Genomic DNA, 20,462 nt, shown 5'->3' with positions numbered 1-20,462 from the left:
ATTGGAAAAGTGAGTATGTCTGGCACTAGCACCATTGAAAGAAGCACAACAGCACTTGGAAATTGTTTGTAGTTCGTGTTTATTGGTCTGCATAGTGCCTTAGAACTTCCAAACACAGGGGAACCCCTCAGCCCCATCTTAACATAGGAATGAGTTAACTTGTTTCAATGCCTGTTATAAAAAAACAAATAACCCTTCAAAAATCTGATTTAACACATTTTTTATTTCACTTTTTTCCATTTCTTTATAAAACAGTCATCTCACTAGCAGCTCTCTCCCCTAAATTGGGGGAGGGGAGGGTGGTCGAGGTTGGACACCTCCAAAGAAAGAGGGAAGGGGGAGAAGGGCCCAGGGTTACCTCCTGAGGTTCTTCTGGGCCTGTTTCAACAATGTGTCAAAGTCAAGAGAATCAAATTTGCTCTTTACAGGAGCAGGGTCAAAGTCTTCCCGGTTGGAGTCTATAAAAATAGAGACAGACATCAAGGTCTCTGACAATACTTCCCAATCACAGGGTCCTCAAATGGCCAGCCTCCTCCCACCCCAATAATGGATGGAATAACATCAATCACCCTGGTTTTAAGTAAATAAGACTAAAGAGCCCCCATTTCTCCTCTCATCCCACCCCCTTTGTGTTCTTTGTGTGTCACATAGAGACAAGTCTACCTAGCTCCACTCTCAAAAGGTTGGAAACCCTTCTGGGGACAATATGAAGTATACCAAAGCCTCGGGGTCTCCTCCACTCACCAAGATCAGAATAGCTTCTCTTGCAGAACTGCCTGCGGCCCCCAAAGCAGAGATCAAAGGGCTGCTCATCTGCCTGCCTTAGCTTGTGGCCACTCTCGATGGCTGCAAATGCCTCTTCAGCATAGCGGTAAGTGACGAAGCCGTAGTTGTCACTGGTAAGGAAGGTGAGGCAGAGGCTGGGATGGCTATTTAGGCACTTGCCAAGGAGAAGAGATACTTCCCAGGGTAGAGAGAGACTCGGGTAGTTCTTCTTCCCCAAATGGCCAACCCTCTGACTAGGAGTGAAGGTGTCATCCTACATTGCCTAACACACCAGAGGAAGGAAGGGGGAAAGACAAAGCAGCATCAAGGCAGACAAATGGGGTGGAAAGGACATTCTGACCTATAGGTCCAACCTTACCCTTGGACACGGAAGTGGATAGTGCACTCCTCAATCTCTCCAAAAACAGAGAACCTCTGTTTCAATTCTGACCGAGTCATGCGGCCAGGTATCTTCCCAATGAAGACCACTCTTCTCTCCTCCTATGTTGAGACAAGGAAAATTGACACACCATGAGCCAAGGCCACTGCTGCAGAAGGCTCTCCAAGCTCATGGCTCAGGGGCAACCCCCATCCTCCCAGGACCTATTCCTCTACTCACTATTGCACGCTCCTTCTGCAGCACTCTCTGCCTTTGGTAATGGTCATGTGAACGATAAGAGCTGTACCTGACATGAAAAGAAGGTGCCATCAGCCCTCCAGACATTAGACAAGTCTCAGAACTCTCAAATTTGGGATTTGCATCCCAGATACACAGACTCCCTGATCACACACTCACCTCCGCCTCCTGTCACTTCTCCGGCGGGGGGATGGGGAGCGGGACCGGCTTCGGGAACTGGATGACGAAGATGAGGAAGATGAAGAAGATGAGGAGGAGGACGAGGAAGAGCATCTTCGGGAACGTCCAGAAGAACTGCAACTGGACCTAGAGAATAAAGAGGCACGCAGGAATGCTGGGAGTGGTGTAGATATATTCTGCTTACCTCACCTTGGCCCCAACCTTGCCTCCCTGTCCGGAAGCTCAGGACCAAAGGCAAAGCAGAGGAAAAGAGATCTAGAAGAACTCCACAGATGACCAAACTGAGCCCTCATGAATTTTAGGCGTATTTGGAATGTTTTAGAGTGTTCTCACATAGATCATAGTTATTTTCAACTATGCAATTAACAACAAAAACATTTAACAAGTCAAAGAAAAATAAATGGAGACTTGGGAATAAAGGGCTGGGCCCTAGGTCTAGCTGGGGATGCCAGGCCTGGGTCTCTGGGTTCCTGCTCCCCTAACATGTCTCATAGCAGTACTGTGACCAGTATGTAAAAAGGAGGTGACTTGCTAGACATGGAGTAGAGGTCATTTCTTAAGAGGTCATTCTGGCTCAGGGGCACCTGGGTGGCTCAGACGGTTAAGCGTCCCACTTCAGCCAGGTCATGATCTCACGGTTAGTGAGGATGAGCGCCACATTGGGCTCTGTGCTGACAGCTCAGAGCCTGGAACCTGCTTTGGATTCTGTGTCTCCCTCTCTGCCCCTCCCCCACTCGTGCTCTGTCTTGCTATCAGAAAATGAATAAACATTAAAAAAATTTTTTTAAAAAAGAGATTATTCTGGTTTAAAAACAAAAAATTATGGGGCGCCTGGGTGGCGCAGTCGGTTAAGCGTCCGACTTCAGCCAGGTCACGATCTCGCGGTCCGTGAGTTCGAGCCCCGCGTCGGGCTCTGGGCTGATGGCTCAGAGCCTGGAGCCTGCTTCTGATTCTGTGTCTCCCTCTCTCTCTGCCCCTCCCCCGTTCATGCTCTGTCTCTCTCTGTCCCAAAAATAAATAAACGTTGGAAAAAACAAAAAAAAAACAACAAAAAAAAAACCAAAAAATTATTCATGGATTAAGTAGGAAAATCTTGGTCTTTAACTGAGAAAAAGGTATTGCCAGAAAACGTATGAGACCACAGTGACAACCAAAGGAACTGCCCAGACTCTTTCCTGGACAGATGATTAGAAGAACTGCCATTAACAAGCTACTTATCCCACCTTCCAACATCCCACAAGAAAAGAGCAGAAGTGAGAACTAGTAAAGTATGTAAAGGATCAAACACGGGCGAGACGCAAGCCTAATGGTCTCCCCAAGGCAGGGGTCAAGGAAGCAGCAGACCTCGGTGATCCCCAAACTCAAACAGGGTATAGAAGCTAAATTCTCACAGCTTGCCTCCTTCAATAATCCAGGAAAGGGGGAGAAGACAAAAGCCAAGGACAGAAGTAGAAGCCTTAATGCCTGAAAGCATCAAGCTCAATGTGCAAAAGCTTTCTAAGTAAACCAGAGGAGAGCCCATGGACTTCCTAAATGAAGAGGACCTAACAGGCCATCAGAGCTCACCTTCGCCACCTCTTGTGTGGGGGGGAGAGGGACCGGGACCGGGACCGGGATGAGGAAGACGACGATGAGGATGAGGAGGAAGATGCTTCGCTGGTCCGGTTGGACCCAGAGCTGATAGAACGGCTGCTGCGGCCACGGCAGCCCTGCCAGCCCCGGCTTGGGGGGCTGGCCGACCTGCAGGCTTTTCGGTAACAGCGCACCGACCGCTGCTTGGCTGAGGGCTCAGGGGGAGTCCTAGTGTTCATGTCATTCCGGCAAGGTGAGGCCTCAGGGGAGAGCAAGGCGGATGGGGCAAGGCAAGTTGCTGGGGCATCTGCCTGCTCACTGCTAGTCCTGTGATCAAGTGGCTCCTGGGAGGCAGCTGTGCGTGGGGGCAGGGGGGCGGCCAGGCCCAGGGACAAGACGGGTTTGATGGTGATGTCCTGATGGCGTTTGACGTTCCATCGGGAGCCCACCTCTGGAATGACTAAGGCAGGCGTCTTTTTGGGGGGAGTCCTGCTCCGGACACAATAGTCATGGTCCCCAGAGCCCACATGGACTGGACTAGGGCCATGGACCCCTTCTTGGAGGCAGGCTGCAGCTGGATGTTTGGCCTCTGTAACTCCTTCAGGCTTCAGGGTTCCCTCCTGGGCGGTGGACTTAGGAGATTTGGCTTTGGCCAGCAGTGAAACAGCAGCCAGGGGCTTCCATAATTGGTGGGGAGGGGTGGCTGGTGGGGTGAGCCCTGTGAGGGGAGGGAGGATGGAGATAGCAGGATGAGATCGGATTCTACACTTCCAGGGGCTCCAGAGACCCCCACCTCATGTCACAAAGTACACCAAAGGTCAACAGCCCAACTTCTCCCACTATTGCAACTATTCCTTCCCCCAAGTTCCCCATCTTGGGGACCAAGCAATATAAACCCAGACAGCTAGCGTCCTCCTGAACCCCTCAGCCTCTCACTGCCCAAACCTAGTTAGTGACCAGCTCCTTTATGGTCTACCTCTCCATTCTTAGACCCAGCCCTCCCCCTACACTGCCTGGGCTGCATCTGCCCGGACTCCTGTAATCACCTTCCAATGATCTCCTGCCTGGGGCTTCATGCCCATCCACCTGTTTTCTACATTCCTGCTACAGGGAACACCCCATAACCAATTGCTTCTTCAATGCAAAGATAAAGTCCAAACAGCTTAACACGGCATTCAAAGTTCCCTTCATCTGACTTCCTACTTAACACTTCAGCTTTATCTCTTGCTTTAGTTCTGCCCACCACCCTCATCAGCCACTACACTCCAGTCAAACCAAACAACTCGTAATTCCCCAAAACATACCAGGCTGGTTTCATTTCTTCAGTTCTCCAGCAGCTCCATCTCCCTAGAATGCCCCATCCCCTAAATCTAATTGGTATTAGTGATCTTCTCAAACCTCTGCCTCAGGGATAACACCAACTGTACATGACCCTCCCCTGACTGACCCATTTCAGATCCCACTATAAACCACAAAGGCTCCTTTAACATACGATCTCTGATACTCAACATGCTCGTTTATACATCTGCTCCCTGGACTGTGAGAATCTCAAGGATGAGGATCAGATCTCTGTATTCCCAACAACTACACACACCCAGTGCAGGGCAGACTCTACAAACATTCGCTGCATAAACTAATCAAAGGCAGAATTCCCCACCCTGAACCCACCTGCCACGTTGGCCAGTTCTGGGGCTTGTAACCGGTCTAGGGGCCTCTTCTCCTGGGGAGTGTCAACGTTGCTGGCGGGGGAAAAGGGAAAGCCTGGTTCATTGCCTCCTCAACATCTTGTATATGTTTTCCTCATAAAGCAACGGGAGAGGGGTGTGTGCAGAGAAGAATAGGATACACAAACTGCCCCTATCGTTCTCCTCCAGCACAAATGCGATCTTACTGACTGAATGTAGTTTGGGTCTCAGCTCAGCTCTGTCCAATTCTAGGAGGCAGGCTGGCTATGACCTTAAATACCCCCCACCTCCTTTAAGCCAGGAGACTTGCCTGCCTAGCTCAAACCAACCCAAAATCAACATGGATGGGAATATGCTTGGCAGAACAGGATAGGGTACTATGAACATGAAAAATGAAAAAAGGCCTCTCAGTGCTGGAAGACTGAGGAACAACGAGGTCCAGGGTACTTCGTCCAAGGAGTCAGGAGAGCCCTAGCCACCAACATCTTACCCCACTTGATCTTTTATCATCACTAGTGTTGAGCAAGCTTAACACTTGATAAAAGGAAGGAAAGAAATCCCCAAAGGCACAATTTGCCAGAAGACAAAAGGCAACTCCAGGACATTTGGAATCCTAGACTGGAATCAGCCAGAGGATGGTACACACCCTCCTCCCTACCACCCAAGACAGTGCCCAGTAGTGATGAGCTGAGGAGGGAAGGGGGAAACAGGGAAAGACTCTAAAGCTGACTAAAAGCCCTGTAACAGAGGCATCCAGTTGACGGTCCTGAAGCACCGGCCGGCTGCTGACCAACAGCTGTAGGGTAACTCACTCATATGTCTCCATACTCACCCTGAGTTTCCTACAGCCAAGCTGTCAGCAGGAGCCGGGGGAGGGCACTCCTTTTTGGCTGCAAAGAAACCAAATTAGTTAAAAGGCCAACCAGATGTTCCAGATTGAGGAGGCACAGAAGGGCTGGCTTTGAGACCCAAAAAAGAAAAATCCACTTTGTGTACATATGTCACTGGACTCTCCCCAGAGAGATCCATTCTCTTCTAGTAGGTACCCAGGTACTATTTTTAATCATGTTGCTGCTCAGAAATATCTGTTAACTTCCCAGTGAATCTGAGATAGAGTCCAAACTTCTAAGACTAGCGTTCAAGGTTCTATATGACCTAACTTCCAGTCTTGGTCTATTCTGGTTCTACACTTATACCATATTACATTTTTCCTTGTATTGTAAATAACTTGTTACTAACTCAGGGGACATTTATGTAATTTTCCTCCCCTGTTAGACCATAAGCTCCTTGGGGCGCCTGGGTGACGCAGTCGGTTAGGCGTCCGACTTCAGCCAGGTCACGATCTTGCGTTCCGTGAGTTCGAGCCCCGCGTCGGGCTCTGGGCTGATGGCTCAGAGCCTGGAGCCTGTTTCCGATTCTGTGTCTCCCTCTCTCTCTGCCCCTCCCCCGTTCATGCTCTGTCTCTCCCTGTCCCAAAAATGAATAAACGTTGAAAAAAAAAAAAAATTTAAAAAAGACCATAAGCTCCTTACAAACAGGACATAGTATCCTCCAGAGCACCTAGATCCTTGCTTTGTACTGAGTAAGCTCAGCTATCCACTGTCTTCCAAACATACAATCCTTATACTTCTGCCTTTATTCACTACACGCGCATCCTGTATTTCAGAGCCCAGCCTAAGAGCCAGTTTTCTAGAAAAATGTCCCCAACCAACCAACCCACGGGGACCTCCACATCCAACTACTCTTTATAATTCTTGCCATGCTTACTGCCACCTGTCCCTGGCTTAGACTGTATTGTCCATGAACCTGGTCTTCCCCTTGCAATCAGGTTGAAACTACTTCTCTGGGACTGAGACCGCCCCTCCACCGTTCCCTTCCTTCCACCTAAGCAACTACAGGGCTGGGCCCAAATAAAGCATCAATAAAAAGGGGTTACAGCATAGCTACCTAGGTGCCCTCACCTTCAGATTTCTCAAACTGCTCCAGCAGACTGGACAGGTCCGATGCCTCAATTCCTGTGGAAGTACACAACACAGGATTGGAATCCAGCCCCTATCGACTGAGTGCCCAGGTGCTGGAATTCCCAAGTCATCTCCCAAATCAATTCCCTTGATGCTGTCCCTAACCACTGTACTAAGCAAACCAAGGCAGCAACACAAAGCAGAAATCAAACAAACCCAGAGCTGTGTCTCTCAAGAACCCTCCAAAAAAACAAAGAACCCTCCAAACAAATCTGACAAAGACCAGTCCCTATGAGAGTGGTTTATCGTGTTCTATGGAGGACACTCCCCATCCAACCCCCATGCCTTTCACATCAACTAAACCATGTGGCACTTACCAATCTCACTGATGAAAGCCTGTACCACGTCCTCAGGGCCTTGAGTCCGTGGGGTAGGCAGGAAGGAGAGTTTCCTTAGACGGGCTGGGTGGACAGCAGGCACCTTAGTTACAGTGCTCTGCTTTGGTGTGGGTGTAGGAACAACCTTGGTAACAGGAGAGGGGGGCTTCTCCCTGGGCCTTGTCTCCTGGATCTCAGGCTTTAACCTCTCTGATGCAGGCTCCTCAACATCCACACTCTCAGCAGACAAACACAGTGGAGCCTTAATCTGGGGGCTTTGCATTGGGGAGGACACCTTATGTTTCAGATGAGGAGACACAGGCACTGACTTGACTTCCACCTTGGTGGGCTCCACCTTGGTGGGCTCTATCTGCAAAGGTCCCTGGCCAGTTGACCCAAGACTGAGAGGAGGAGCCATTGGCACAGAAAGTACACTTTCAGGAGGGCCAGCTGGGATGCCACTGGGCTCCACCTTGGGTGGGGGAGCAGCTCTCCCAACAGATGCCAGAGGCAAAGGAGGTGGTGGCATAGAAGGCCAGAATGGAGGGTGTTGCAGCCCTGGGCCCCATCCCAAGGGCCCATAGGCACAGCTGGAGCTGTAAGGTGGGACTGGGGCTGGAGGGGGTACCCAAGGCACATTGCAAGTGGGGGGCACAGCATAGGTGCCAGGAGTACCAGATACTAGGGGCACTGTTGGTGGCGGGGGGAGGCATGGATAGCCAGAAGGGGACACAGGGGGATAACAAGGCCAGGGTGGCACAGGAGCATAATGAGTATAGGGATCAGGTGGCACTGGTCCCATAGACATTGGAAGACTGGGAGGCTGCAAGGGAGGTGGGGGCAGACTAGGGATCCCTTGCCCACCTGTAGGAAGGGGCATCATGGGAGTCATGCCTAGCCCACCTGGGGGAAAAGGCAAAGCAGTGGGCATTGTGGAGGGCATGGACTGCACAGTAGGAGGTGGAGGTCTTGCTGGTAGTGGCATCTCTTGGGATGGCACCTGTTCAGTGGGAGTTGAGGCCACAGGTTTGCTTGCAGGTGGCTCAGGACTAGGAGAAGCAGGGCTGGGACCCATAGGCACAAAGCAAGCCTCAGGAGGAACCTCAGGGCTTCTCTGCAAAGTTGTCTTCTTGGCTGGGGCTGGTGGGATGACAAGACAAGGGATGTCTGCCAGCCCTGTGGGGGTCTCTGGGAGACTAGGCCACTTCCCAGCTGGGGGCTGGGGACTCCTCTCTTCTGCATCTGCTTGGCGCTGCTGCCTTCGTCGCCGGTACTCTGATAGGCTAAGAGGCCGAGGTCTGGCTTCCTGGGTTGTGGCACTGGTACTACTTTCTACCTTCAAAGGACCCACAACCTCCCGGACTTCAGGGATGATGGCCTTTAGGGGGTCCAAGGACTCTGACTCCAGAAGTAACTGGGGAGCTGGACTCCCCTGGACTGAAGACACTGCACCACGTCTGGGATCAGATGGCCTAGATTTAACTAGCACAGGATCAACTGGAGCCAGGTCACTGGGAACAGAGTCAACTGGTGCTGAGTCGGCTGGGACAGGGTCACCTGGTGGCAAGTCATCTGAGATGGGAACAACCACTGTAGGGTCAATTTCTGCTGAGTCAGCCAGGACTGGGTCAGCTGGGAGAGGGTCAACCAGCTCTGAGTTGGCTGAAGCAAAGTCAACCAATGCAGGATCAACAGGTACAGGGTCAGCTTGAACAGGGTTGACTGCAGTGGGATCAGTTTCAACAGAGTCAAGTGGCATGGGGTCAGCTGGAGCAGAATCAACCAGTGAGAGAGCAGTTGGAACAGGGTTAGCGTGGATGCTGTCTACCAGGTTGGAATAAAGGTCTAGAGGATCTTCTTTAGCAGCACTAGCTTGTCCAGCACTACTCTCCAAGTTCCCAGAGCTAGGTTTCTCCAAGGCAGCTGCCCAGGCCCGAGCCCAAGCCCGGGGCTTCCCTCTACTACGGGGAGGTGCGACCTCTCTTTTAAGTTCCTCCTGAGGCAAATTTCCTGCCTGTGAGGTTATCTCTGTGGCCACAGTAGATTGCCCACGAGAAGATGACCTCAGCCTCCTGGCATAGCCTTCTGTACCGGCTGCTGGCTGCTCTTTGCTCTTCTTCCTCCTGCCCTTTCGAGCTCTCTGGGAACTCAGCATTGTGTTGGCTGGTGGGTTCTGAGACTCCTTGGGCATCATTGGTTCCATGACCTCCTTGGGCTCTAACAAGCAGACTGACTCCAGCTTTTCCTCTGACAACCCCTCTTTCTGAGGGCAGAGGTTTTCCTTGGGCACAGCAGCCTCTGTCTCTGACTCTAGTGTAGGCATGAGTAGCTTCAAAGCTGGACTGGCCTCTAGTGAGTCATCCAGAAGCACAGGCTGGGGTCCGGTAGGAATCTTCCGTACCACAACTGGGATCTCCAGGTCATTGCCAGCTGTGGCTGCCTGGCCCACAATCTCTAGCACCACACAATCCTCAGGCAGTGTCAAATCATCCGGCTGCTCCTGAAGCTCATCCTCGAGTGATGTCAGGTGGGTGAGGTTGGGCAAGCAGTATGGATGCATGGCCCGCACCAGCTCACTCAAGGAGGAGATGCTCTCGTCGCCAGCTGCCTGCACTGCCATCTCTGCTGCTGCTGTTTTATCTTCCTCCTCCGGGCAGGCCAGGTGCATAGGGAAGTCTGGAATACTGCTCACGGAGTTGTCGAGCTCCCCAGCAAGCATCTGGCCACTAAAGCTGGCCACCTCCTCCTCTTCTTCCCCATCGCTACGCTGCTGGGGAGGAGGGGATTGGCCCCAGCGGGCTCTTGATCTTGAGGGTCTCCAGCTAGGAAGCTTAGGGAAGGAAGTCTCTAAGAAGGAGGGTGGGGAGAAGTCCCAAGGGGGATCTGAGAGGGACATCTCAACCTGCAGAGAGAAAAGAAGCTACAGATGTTTTCGCCAAGGATATATTTTTCCAGGCCTGTCCCCACATACTTCTCCCTTCTGGGAGTCTCCGAGGCTCCCTAGGTCAGGCTTACCCCACTAACTCTATTACTGCCTGTGCTGGGCCCCAGTGGGTCAACTGGGGTGATGAGGTCACGTTCTGGAGGTGTCCGGGAGAGGGTGAGCAGCTTGTGCAGCTGACAGGGAGAAAAAGACCTGAGATGAGTTTGTGCTTCACAACTATATAAGTAGGCCCACAGTCATGGTTCTAACATTTGCACCAACCACATACCCTCTTCCCCTGGTCCCACACTCACAGAGGAGCCCTCCCGAGGTGACACAAGCAGTTCTGAGTCAGGAATGCTGTCAAACGGAGACAGGTTCTCGGAATCTGCATTGTCCAAGATCTCTGTCAGAGCTGTGAGCAGTGACACTTCATTCTGGTCCTCCAAAGATAACCTGCTCTGCTCCAGAAAGACAAAAGGAAGGTCCTACCATTATTCCTAATGGTCTACTGGCCACGCAGAATGACTGCAAGCCAAGAGAATCAGCCTCTCAGGCTCAGTTCAGCTCAATTTGCTAGAGTGCCAGGAGGCATGGGCTCTAATCTCATTCATTACCATCTCCCACCCCTCTAATGCCAACAGAGGCCTGTCAGAATTGATACTTAGGCTTATGTTTCACATACTCCCTCCACCCCTAGATGTGGGATGCTTAGCAGACAACCCTCGGCTAGGCTGGAATTGAACTCAAAACACAGATGGGAACCCCCCTGGACATGTAAGTTGGGGGCCCATGCAGGACTACAGTCCAAGCCTGCCAGGGCATGTTCACATGGGATTTAATCTGGCAGCTTGTAGCCCAATTCTCCTGGAGAAATGAGAAACACACTTCAAGGACTCAGTTTGGGTATCCAGGAGCCAAGATCCTGGGAAAGCAGAGCCACCGGGCCATAGCCTCCAATGCAAAGCTCCCACCTGAAGACCTCCAAACGCAGTCCCAGCTCACCTCCCCAAGGCTCCCAAAATCTTCAATAAGGGAGATGAGGGAGGCATCCATGTAGCTCTGCATGGTCCCCAGCAGTGTCTCATCCTGCAGTATTAGCTCCTCCATCTCCAGGTCCTTGTCCCTCAGACAGGGGCCAAGCCGAGACAGACTGACAAAACCAGAATCGTCCCCTTCCTCATGCAGCAGCACCTGAGGCAAACAGGACAGTCAGAAGGGTGTAAAGTCTGCAGAGCACGGGGCACCTAGGGCAGCTGAATGATATGCTCTGTAAACCAGGTGCCCAAGCTTCCACCAATGGCCCCAGACTCAGCAGGAGCCCCAACAAAGCCAAACCTCTGGACTTGCTGGGCAGAGAGAAGTACAACCCACGAAACAAAGCCCCAGTCAGGATGGCAGTGTTCATGGATCTTCTGGGCAAAAAAAAAAAAAAAAAGTCTGGACTCCATCCAGAAACAGTTGGAGCCACTGAAGATCACTAAACCAGGGAGTAAAAACATCAGAAAGAACAAGATTTTTCAGAAGAGTCAAACAGTCTGAGGGGTACACTAAAAGAGTGGTGGTCAGCAAACAGGCAATTTCAGCTCCAACCACCTTCCCTCTCCCAAATCCTGCCTAGGCCTCTCTTCTCTGCTTAGCTCAAACCCTACCTTCTTCAAGATAACTCAGGCTTCCCCAATCCATGCTGATCTCTCCTCACACCCCTGAATTCATTCAGGTTTCTGTACCAGTGGCAATCATATCTTGTCCCCTCTCTACCCCATGATAGTCCTAGCATCATTACTAAAACTAAGTTCTAAGTTCCTTTGGGGCAAAATAACCCTTTGTACGATACTAGCCTATATCCTTCTTTGATCTTGGAAGGGTTTAAACTGTTCTTATACTTCCTAATTATTCGTGATGCCTAGCACCATGTCTTATACACAGCTGTGATTCACACTTAATTCACACTTTTATTTTGAAGGCCCTACAGTGTGCCACTGAACCTCTCAATGGTAGTCCCAAAGGAAAAGTCTCCTCCCTACTCCTACCATGTGAGAGCAGAAGAAGAGAAAGCTTGATTCCTTGAGTCAGTACATGGAAAAGCCGCACCCCACTACTTGCCTGGGAACCAGCAACATCTTCAGCCTTGTCAGGCAGGGAGCCACCCGCCCAGGCCTGTCAAGAGTGTGGGTGTGGGCAGAGCCAGAAGTAGCTGGAATGGGACTGGCAAGGCCAGAGGCCAAAGCCAGGGGTATCTCCACTATAGGAAACAGATGATGGAAAGACTGAATAGAAACAAATACAAGCCTCCCTCTCCCACTCAGCAAAGGGAAACTCTGCACCTCTTTCAAGAGAAAACAAAAAACAAAAACACAGGTGTGACTATACCCTCTAAACCCACCCCCCTAACCAAGCTGAGGAGTTCAAATGCCCAGAGAGGAAAGGCTAGATACACTTTAGGAGACCAAGTCCAGAGAGGAAGTGAAAGGTGGCAGGTTTTAGGTACTAACTCCTCCCAGACCTTCACAATCCTATAATTACAACCAGCAGCTGAATAGCACCTGGCTCAGCAAACACTCCTCCTGGGTGAGCAAGGAGACTGCATCTCAACTTGCCCTGCCACCTACCTGACCCAGCCACCAGGCCAGAATCTTTAAGACAATGCCCAGCTCTGGGAACCACTCACCACCTCCATCAGGCAGGTACTGGAGCCCTAGTCAGAGACACCCCTCTCTTCACCTGACAGCACCTATCCCTCAATCCTCACACAGCACAGCTCCCAGATACCAAGATCATCTAGCAGAGAAACCCATCTGGCTTTCTCACATCCAGTCTTGTCCCTACAGGGTTCAAAAACAACTACAAGTTATTAAGAATACACATCTGAGGGGCGCCTGGGTGGCGCAGTCGGTTGAGCGTCCAACTTCAGCCGGGTCACGATCTCGCGGTCCGTGAGTTCGAGCCCCGCGTCAGGCTCTGGGCTGATGGCTCGGAGCCTGGAGCCTGTTTCCGATTCTGTGTCTCCCTCTCTCTCTGCCCCTCCCCCGTTCATGCTCTCTCTCTGTCCCAAAAATAAATAAACGTTGAAAAAAAAAATTAAAAAAAAAAAAAAAGAATACACATCTGATTACTTTGAGACTCTTCCTAAACCCTTCCAATAGCAACTTACTGCTCTTAGCATTAGGTTTAAACTCCTTAATATGTCTTACAGGGGTCCTGATCTTCCCTACTAGGCTCTTCTCCAGTATGTCCTCTCTTACTACTGTGCCTCTCTCTCTATGCATCAGCCATACAGGTTTCTGTTTCTTTAATAAGCCATATTGAAGCCTCCCACTTCAAGGCCTTTCCATACTATTTCCTCTGATGAAAACTTCCCTCCCTCACCTCAACTTAAAATATCCCTTCCCAGACTTCACAATATAGATTACTACTGCTGGTTATATAATCTCAAATATGCTGCACTTTTCCTTTTGTGCCACTTATCATTTATTTATTGCCTGTCTATCACGATAAAACTGGACGATACTGGAGAACACGGACCATGTGTGGTTTTACCACAGCATCCCTTGTGTCTGAATACAGTATCTCAATAAATAGTTGGTTGACTAACTAGCTTTCACATGCCCATCTTTTGGGAGGAGGACGTAAGGGAAGAGATATACATAATCTCTCCATGAGACCATCTCCAACCACCAATAACCATCTAATTTGGACTACAGCTGGATCGTGGATCCTTCCTGCCTCTCCTCCAAAAGGTGGGCAGCTCCCAAGCTACGTCCCCAGAATCATGGGCCCGAACTGGTCGGCTGGAACTGACATTACCTGGTAGCCTGCGGCCCAATTCCCACCTAAAACCAAAACAAAAAAACCCAAAAGCTTTCAAGGACTCAGCTTAATTGCTTAAGAGAGATAATCTTTCAGACTGAGTCCAGCCCACTGGCAACTTTTAAGAAGCCCTCTGCAGAGGAGTGTGATAACACTTTCTCAGTATGGAGAACTGAAGGCCAAGCCAATAGAATCTGACAGAAAGAAACCACCTTTGTCCAATAAATGTTCAACTAGTGGTGAATAGCTCTCAAACGGCCTCTAACTTTTCCTCATCCCCAGCAAAATTCCAAAGAGCCTTAAATACAGACCACCTCAATTTTTTGTGTGTCAATAAAAGAAGCAGGCCTTAGCCGCCGCCTCAAAAGAGACGCTGGAGGAAAAAGTGGGGGAAGGAGAAAGGATTCTCTTTACCTTACTTAGGCTTATCCCATGTATATGTTGACACTCCCCATGCCCCTTGTATCAGGAATGAAGCAGGTCCGAAAGCAACCAAAACGCCAGTGTCCATGACTCACAACCCACCACAAGCCGGTCAGACAGAAGCCGCCACAAGCTTACTTCACAGCCCTTCAACCTCAGCCTTCTACACTGCCCAACACACTCTAACATCCACAGGGAACTGACTCCCCGTACATCTGGAGAGTCCTTCACCATGCCCTGTCGAGAGGCGCCGTGGACCAATGCACGAGAAAAAAAACTCCTCCAAGGCTCTGCGCAAAGTTTACTCTAGCAGCCCCTACCTTCCTTCCCAGCCAGGGGCCCCCCCAGCCCCGCCGGAGATGGCGGGACGGGCTGAGACACACCCAGTTCCCAGCAGTGCGGCTCCAACGCCGATACGAGATGCCGGGCAGCCTGGAGCGGGAGCCACGTGGACATCCCCTCCCCGCCCCCACGTGGACCCGAGGGCCACCCCCCCACCAGAAGCCCAACCCACGTGGGTGCCAGGGCCGCCTAGAGGGGGAGGGGAAGCCGACAAGTTCTCCCGGGAAAATTGCTCCCCCCCCAACCCCACGTGGCTCCGAAAAGGCATTGCGGCGCGGTGCTAGGGGCACCCCCACTCGGCATCCTTAGAGGAAGGTCTTAGTCCACGATTCCAAGTCCGAATCCCTGACCCCCCCACCACGGGCCGTTTCCAACACCCGACTATGCCCCTCCAGCATTCCGGAGGAATGGCCATGGGGACCCCGCCTCTGCCTGCATCCCTCCAGCAAACAGCCCAGGTCCATTCAGCCCAACCTGTCTTCCGCAGCCACCCGCATAGCCTCCCGAGCGCTTCCTCCCTTTCCTGTGGCGTCCACGTGTCATCGCCCGGCACACGCTGCTTTGCTGCCAGCCGCGGGCCGCCAGCCAGCCTCTCACCTGCTCCCCACCACTCACAGCGCCCACAGTCCCATACGGCGCTTGGCTTCGACTCCCCCAACTGCTGCCGCGCACTCCACCCCCGGGGTCGGGTCCGGGGCCCCCACTTGGTGACGGCGCGACTCCGTCTCTCCGTCCCCGGCGCGCCGCCATCTTGGCCCCTGAACACTCAGCGCAGCTCTGGTCGCCGGCACCGCCTCGCCCAGCAGATTGTGGGAAAGGAACTACAATTCCCGGAAGACCCTGCAAGACTGCGGATCCCAAAAGGCCTTGCGGCAAGACCCACTCGCACCTGGGAAGAGGGCCCTGGCCTCGCAAGGGAGCCTGGGAGTAGTAGTTGCTTTAAGGGGAGCCCAGCGGCACGTGCTACAGACATACTGTCATGCTTAATTTTGTGTTCCGCTGGGGGGAACCTAGTTGGGGAGCGCGAGGTAATAAGAGGAGAGTTACCATTTGCGCATCTCTTTATTGTCCTAATTTGTCCAACTGTCGGAACGCCCTCTTTATCTGACGTTCTATAATGCGGTACTTTCCTTTCCCCTTAGACCAAGTGGGCCTGTGTTTTGAAACAGCACCCTCTAGTGGGCACCCGCACTCCCGGAACTAACCTTCACCTAATCTGCGCCACTCCTGCTAGTTTAATCTTTTTTTTTTTTTTCTGGTTTCATTAGGAAATGAAATAATTAACACACATCACTGTATAACTTTAAGGCATATGTTATATGATTGTTTGATTTACATGTACTGTGATTACCACCATACGTTCAGCTAACCCATCTTCGTATATAGATAAAATAAAAAAATTTTCCCCTTGTGATGAGATTTCCCTTTTAACAGCTTTCCTATATACCATACAGCAGTGTTGGTTATGTAATGTTGCATATTACATACCTACTACTAATAACTGGAAGTTTGTAGAGTTTAATCTTAAAACACCGCGTTCGAGGGATCTCCTTAGGGCTTCTCAGAAACCCACACTGGCACCTCATTGCCAAATGTATTTCCCGCTGCTGCACTTTATCTTGCTGTCCTCCAAAGACAACTGGTGTTCTCCTACCTTTGTTTTTCTGTTTGGAATATTCGAACTTGGAAATATCTTTCATGCCCTCTTTTATCTAGGAAAGCTTTTTTGATCATTGCAATCAACCATGGTCCCTCTGTATATTTTCTACAGTCCATCACTATCCCTGCTATTCATTCGTCATTTCAAAAATTTTTCTTATTGTTTTCTTTTTAAAAAAAAGTTTTCTACTCAAGTTTAAAAATAATTTCAAATAGTGCAAAACTATATATAAAATTATATTAAAAATGACACTTGGCAAATTCCAGTTCTGCTCCCCAGATTTGACCCTTGTTGCTTTTGGTGTGTATTCATCCACACTTTTTCTATGCATGTAAAAATATATATGGACGCACACTGATCTTTTTTTGTTGTTGTTCAAAAATGTGACCCTTATGGGGCACTAGGGTGGATCAGTCGGTTGTGTCTGACTTTGGCTCAGGTCATGATCTCAGGATTCCTGAGTTTGAGCCCCATGTCAGGCTCTGTGCTGACAGACTGGAGCCTGAAGCCTGCTTCGGATTCTGTGTCTCCCTTTCTCTCTGCCCCTCTGCCGCTTGCACTCTTCTCTCTCTCTCCCTCTCAAAAATAAATAAACATTAAAAAAAAAAAAAGTGACATTTCTGGGAGCACCTGGGTAGCTTAGTCATTAAGCATCTGACTTCGACTCAGGTCATGATCTCACGGTTCCTGAGTTCAAGCCCCATATGGGCCTCCCTGGGGACAGTGCAGAGCCTGCTGGAGATTCCCTCTCTTTCCCTCTCCCTCCTTGCCCTGCCCCTGCTCATTCTCTCTCTCTCTCTCAAAAATAAATAAAAATAAACATTAAAATGGGAATGCAAGCTGGTGCAACCACTCTGGAAAACAGTATGGAGTTTCCTCAAAAAACTAAAAATAGAACTACCCTAGGACCCAGCAATTGCACTACTGGGCATTTATCCACGGGATACAGGTGTGCTGTTTTGAAGGGACACATGCACCCCCATGTTTATAGCAGCACTATCAACAATAGCCAAAGTATGGAAAGAGCCCAAATGTCCATTGATGGATAAATGGATAAAGAAGATGTGGTATATATATGCAATGGAGTATTCGGCAATCAAAAAGAATGAAATCTTGCCATTTGCAACTACATGGATGGAACTGGAAGGTATTATACTAAGTGAAATTAGTCAGAGAAAGACAAAAATCATATTACTTCACTCATGTGAGGACTTTAAGAGACAAAACAGATGAACATAAGGGAAGGGAAACAAAAATAATACAAAAACAGGGAGGAGGACAAAACAGAAGAGACTCATAAATATGGGGAACAAACGGGGTTACTGGAGGGGTTGTGGGAGGGGGGATGGGCTAAATGGGTAAGGGGCACTAAGGAATCTACTCCTGAAATCATTGTTGCACTATATGCTAACTAATTTGGATGTAAATTTTTAAAAATAAAAAATAAAATTAAAAAAATAATAATAAACATTAAAAAAAAAAAATGTGACCATTCCAGGGGCACCTGACTGGCTCAGTCAGTAGAGCATATGACCCTTGGTCTCAGGGTTGAAAGTTTGAGCCCCACACTGGGTGTAGAGATTACTTAAAAATTAGGGGCGCCTGGGTGGCGCAGTCGGTTAAGCGTCTGACTTCAGCCAGGTCACGATCTCGCGGTCCGTGAGTTCGAGCCCCGCGTCGGGCTCTGGGCTGATGGCTCAGAGCCTGGAGCCTGTTTCCGATTCTGTGTCTCCCTCTCTCTCTGCCCCTCCCCTGTTCATGCTCTGTCTCTCTCTGTCCCAAAAATAAATAAACGTTGAAAAATTAAAGAAAAAATCTCGGGGCACCTGGGTGGCCCAGTTGGTTAAACCTCTAACTTCGACACAGGTCATGATCTCAGGGTTCGTGGGTTCAAGCTCTGTGTAAGGCTCTGTGCTGACAGCTCAAAGCCTGGAGCCTGCTTTAGATTCTGTGTCTCCCTCTCTCTCTCCCCCTCCCCTGTTCACACTCTCTCTCTCACTCTCTCTCTCTGTCTCTCAAAAGTAAATAAACATTAAAAACAATTTTCTTAATTAAAGAATAAATCTTTACAAAAAATGTGACCATTACATACATATGGTTCTACAACTTGCTTTTTTTCATATAACACTATAATAGTCTTTACTGAGATCTTACTTACTGATACTTTAGTAAGTATCCATTCTATTATATGACTATACTAATATTTAAGTTACTTCCAATTGTTTACTATTAAAAATTAATTTTTTTAAATTTAAATCTTAGTTAATGTACAGTGCAATATTGGTTTCAGGAGTAGAATTCAGTGATTCATCACTTATATACAACACCCAGAGCTCGTTACAAGTGTCCTCCTTTGTACCCATCACCCATGTAGCACATCTCCCACCCACCTCCCTCCATCAACCCATAGTTTGTTCTCTATCATTAAGAGTCTCTTGGGGCGCCTGGGTGGCTCAGTCGGTTGAGCGTCCGACTTCGGCTCAGGTCGCGATCTCACTGTCAGTGAGTTCGAGCCCCGCGTCGGGCTCTGGGCTGATGGCTCAGAGCCTGGAGCCTGCTTCCATTCTGTGTCTCCCCCTCTCTCTGCCCCTCCCCCATTCATGCTCTGTCTCTCTCTGTCTCAAAAATAAATAAAACGTTAAAAAAAAATTAAAAAAAAAAAAAAGAGTCTCTTGTGGTTTAGGGCACTGGGGTGGTTCAGTTGGTTAAGCATCCAACTCTTGGTTTGGGCTCAGGTCATGATCTCACAGTTCATGGGATCGAACCCTGAGATGGGCTCTGCACTGACAAGGGTGGAACCTGCTTGGGATTCTCTCTCTCTCTCTCTCTCTCTCTCCCTCTCTCTCTCTCTCTCTCTCTCTCTCTCTCTGCCTCTCCCCACTCGCACTCTCTCTTTCCCTCTCAAAATAAATAAACATTAAAAAAAATCATTAAAAAAAAGAGTCTCTTGTGGTTTATTTCCCTCTCTTCCCTCACTTCCCAATGTTCATCTGTTTTGTTTCTTAAATGCCACATACGAGTGAAGTCATATGGTATTTGCCTTTCTCTGACTGACTTATTTCGCTTAGTATAATACATTCTAGCTTCATCCATGTCATTGCAAATGGCAACATTTAATTATTTTTAATGACTAATAATTATATATATGTGTGTGTGTATATATACATGTGTGTGTGTGTGTGTGTGTGACATCTTCTTTATCCATTCATCAGTCAATGGACTTTTGGAAAAAAGTGAACAGGTGTACCTGGGTGGCTCAGTCAGTTAAGCATCCAACTTCAGCTCAGGTCATGATCTCAAAGTTCGTGAGTTCGAGCCCCGCATTGGGCTCTCCACTGTCAGTGTGGAGCCCACTTCAGATCCTCTGTCCCACTCTCTCTCTGCCCCTCCCCTGCTTGCATGTGCTCTCTCTCTCTCTCACACACAAATAAATAATAAAACATTTTTTAAAAAGTTATAGTGAACATTCTGGTACATGTTTACATGTATCTTTGCACTTTTTTACACTCTTCCTATGGGATAGTTTCCTTGAAATAAGATTGCTGAATTAAAGGAGGTATACATTTGCAATTTCAGTGGATAGTGCCAAACTGCCTTTTAGGAAGGCTGCATCAATATACATTCTCACACACACACACACACACACACACACACACACACACACAAAATTCATGAGAGGGGAGGCCTCTGTTATAGGCTTTATTTTTTTTTAAGTTTATTTATTTATTTTGAGAGAGACAGAGAGAGAGGGAGAGAGAGAGAGAGAGATTGAGCATGAGTGGGGAGGGGCAGAGAGAGAGAGAGGGAGAGAAAGAGAATCCTAAGCAGGTTCTGAGCCGTCAACACAGAGCCCATTGTGGGGCTTGAACTCATGAACCGTGAGATCATGGCCTGGGCCCAAACCAAGAGTCGGACACTTAACCCACTGAGCCACCCGAGTGCCCTTCCCATATAGGCTTTAAAAGCCATAAATTCATGGGGTGCTGATTTTGGCTTAGGTCATGATCTCATGGTTTGTGAGTTTGAACCCTACATGGGCTGTCTGCTGTAGGCACAGAGCTTACTTTGGATCCTCTGTCCCTCTTTTGCTCTGCCCCTTCCCCACAATCTCTCCCTCTCTCTCTCTC

The 20,462-nt window shown here is 49.4% G+C and overlaps 1 protein-coding gene across 4 annotated transcripts; it reads right to left on the bottom strand.

Moving 5' to 3' along the window:
- Positions 1-62: 62 nt before the first annotated feature.
- Positions 63-15,481, bottom strand: PPRC1 (PPARG related coactivator 1). Of its 4 annotated transcripts, none has more exons than XM_045438674.1 (14): positions 15,273-15,481; positions 11,106-11,294; positions 10,415-10,561; positions 10,193-10,294; positions 7,178-10,079; positions 6,801-6,854; positions 5,672-5,729; positions 4,823-4,893; positions 3,149-3,872; positions 1,562-1,708; positions 1,385-1,451; positions 1,145-1,266; positions 745-896; positions 63-458 (listed from the first exon to the last, which is right to left on the bottom strand). In XM_045438674.1, exons 1-14 carry the CDS (start codon positions 15,423-15,425, stop codon positions 355-357), a joined length of 4,992 nt encoding a protein of 1,663 aa, XP_045294630.1. In that variant the 5' UTR covers positions 15,426-15,481; the 3' UTR covers positions 63-354. The 4 variants fall into 4 exon arrangements, with proteins under 4 accessions (XP_045294630.1, XP_045294631.1, XP_045294632.1 ...); XM_045438675.1 differs by having other exon boundaries at positions 10,202-10,294; positions 15,273-15,480; XM_045438676.1 differs by having other exon boundaries at positions 15,291-15,480.
- Between the last annotated feature and the right edge of the window lie 4,981 nt (positions 15,482-20,462).

This window comes from Leopardus geoffroyi, chromosome D2 (assembly GCF_018350155.1).
Source record: "Leopardus geoffroyi isolate Oge1 chromosome D2, O.geoffroyi_Oge1_pat1.0, whole genome shotgun sequence".
Taxonomy (NCBI): domain Eukaryota; kingdom Metazoa; phylum Chordata; class Mammalia; order Carnivora; family Felidae; genus Leopardus; species Leopardus geoffroyi.
Note: the sequence above shows the minus strand (reverse complement) of the source record. Positions and strands in the feature narration are given on the sequence as shown.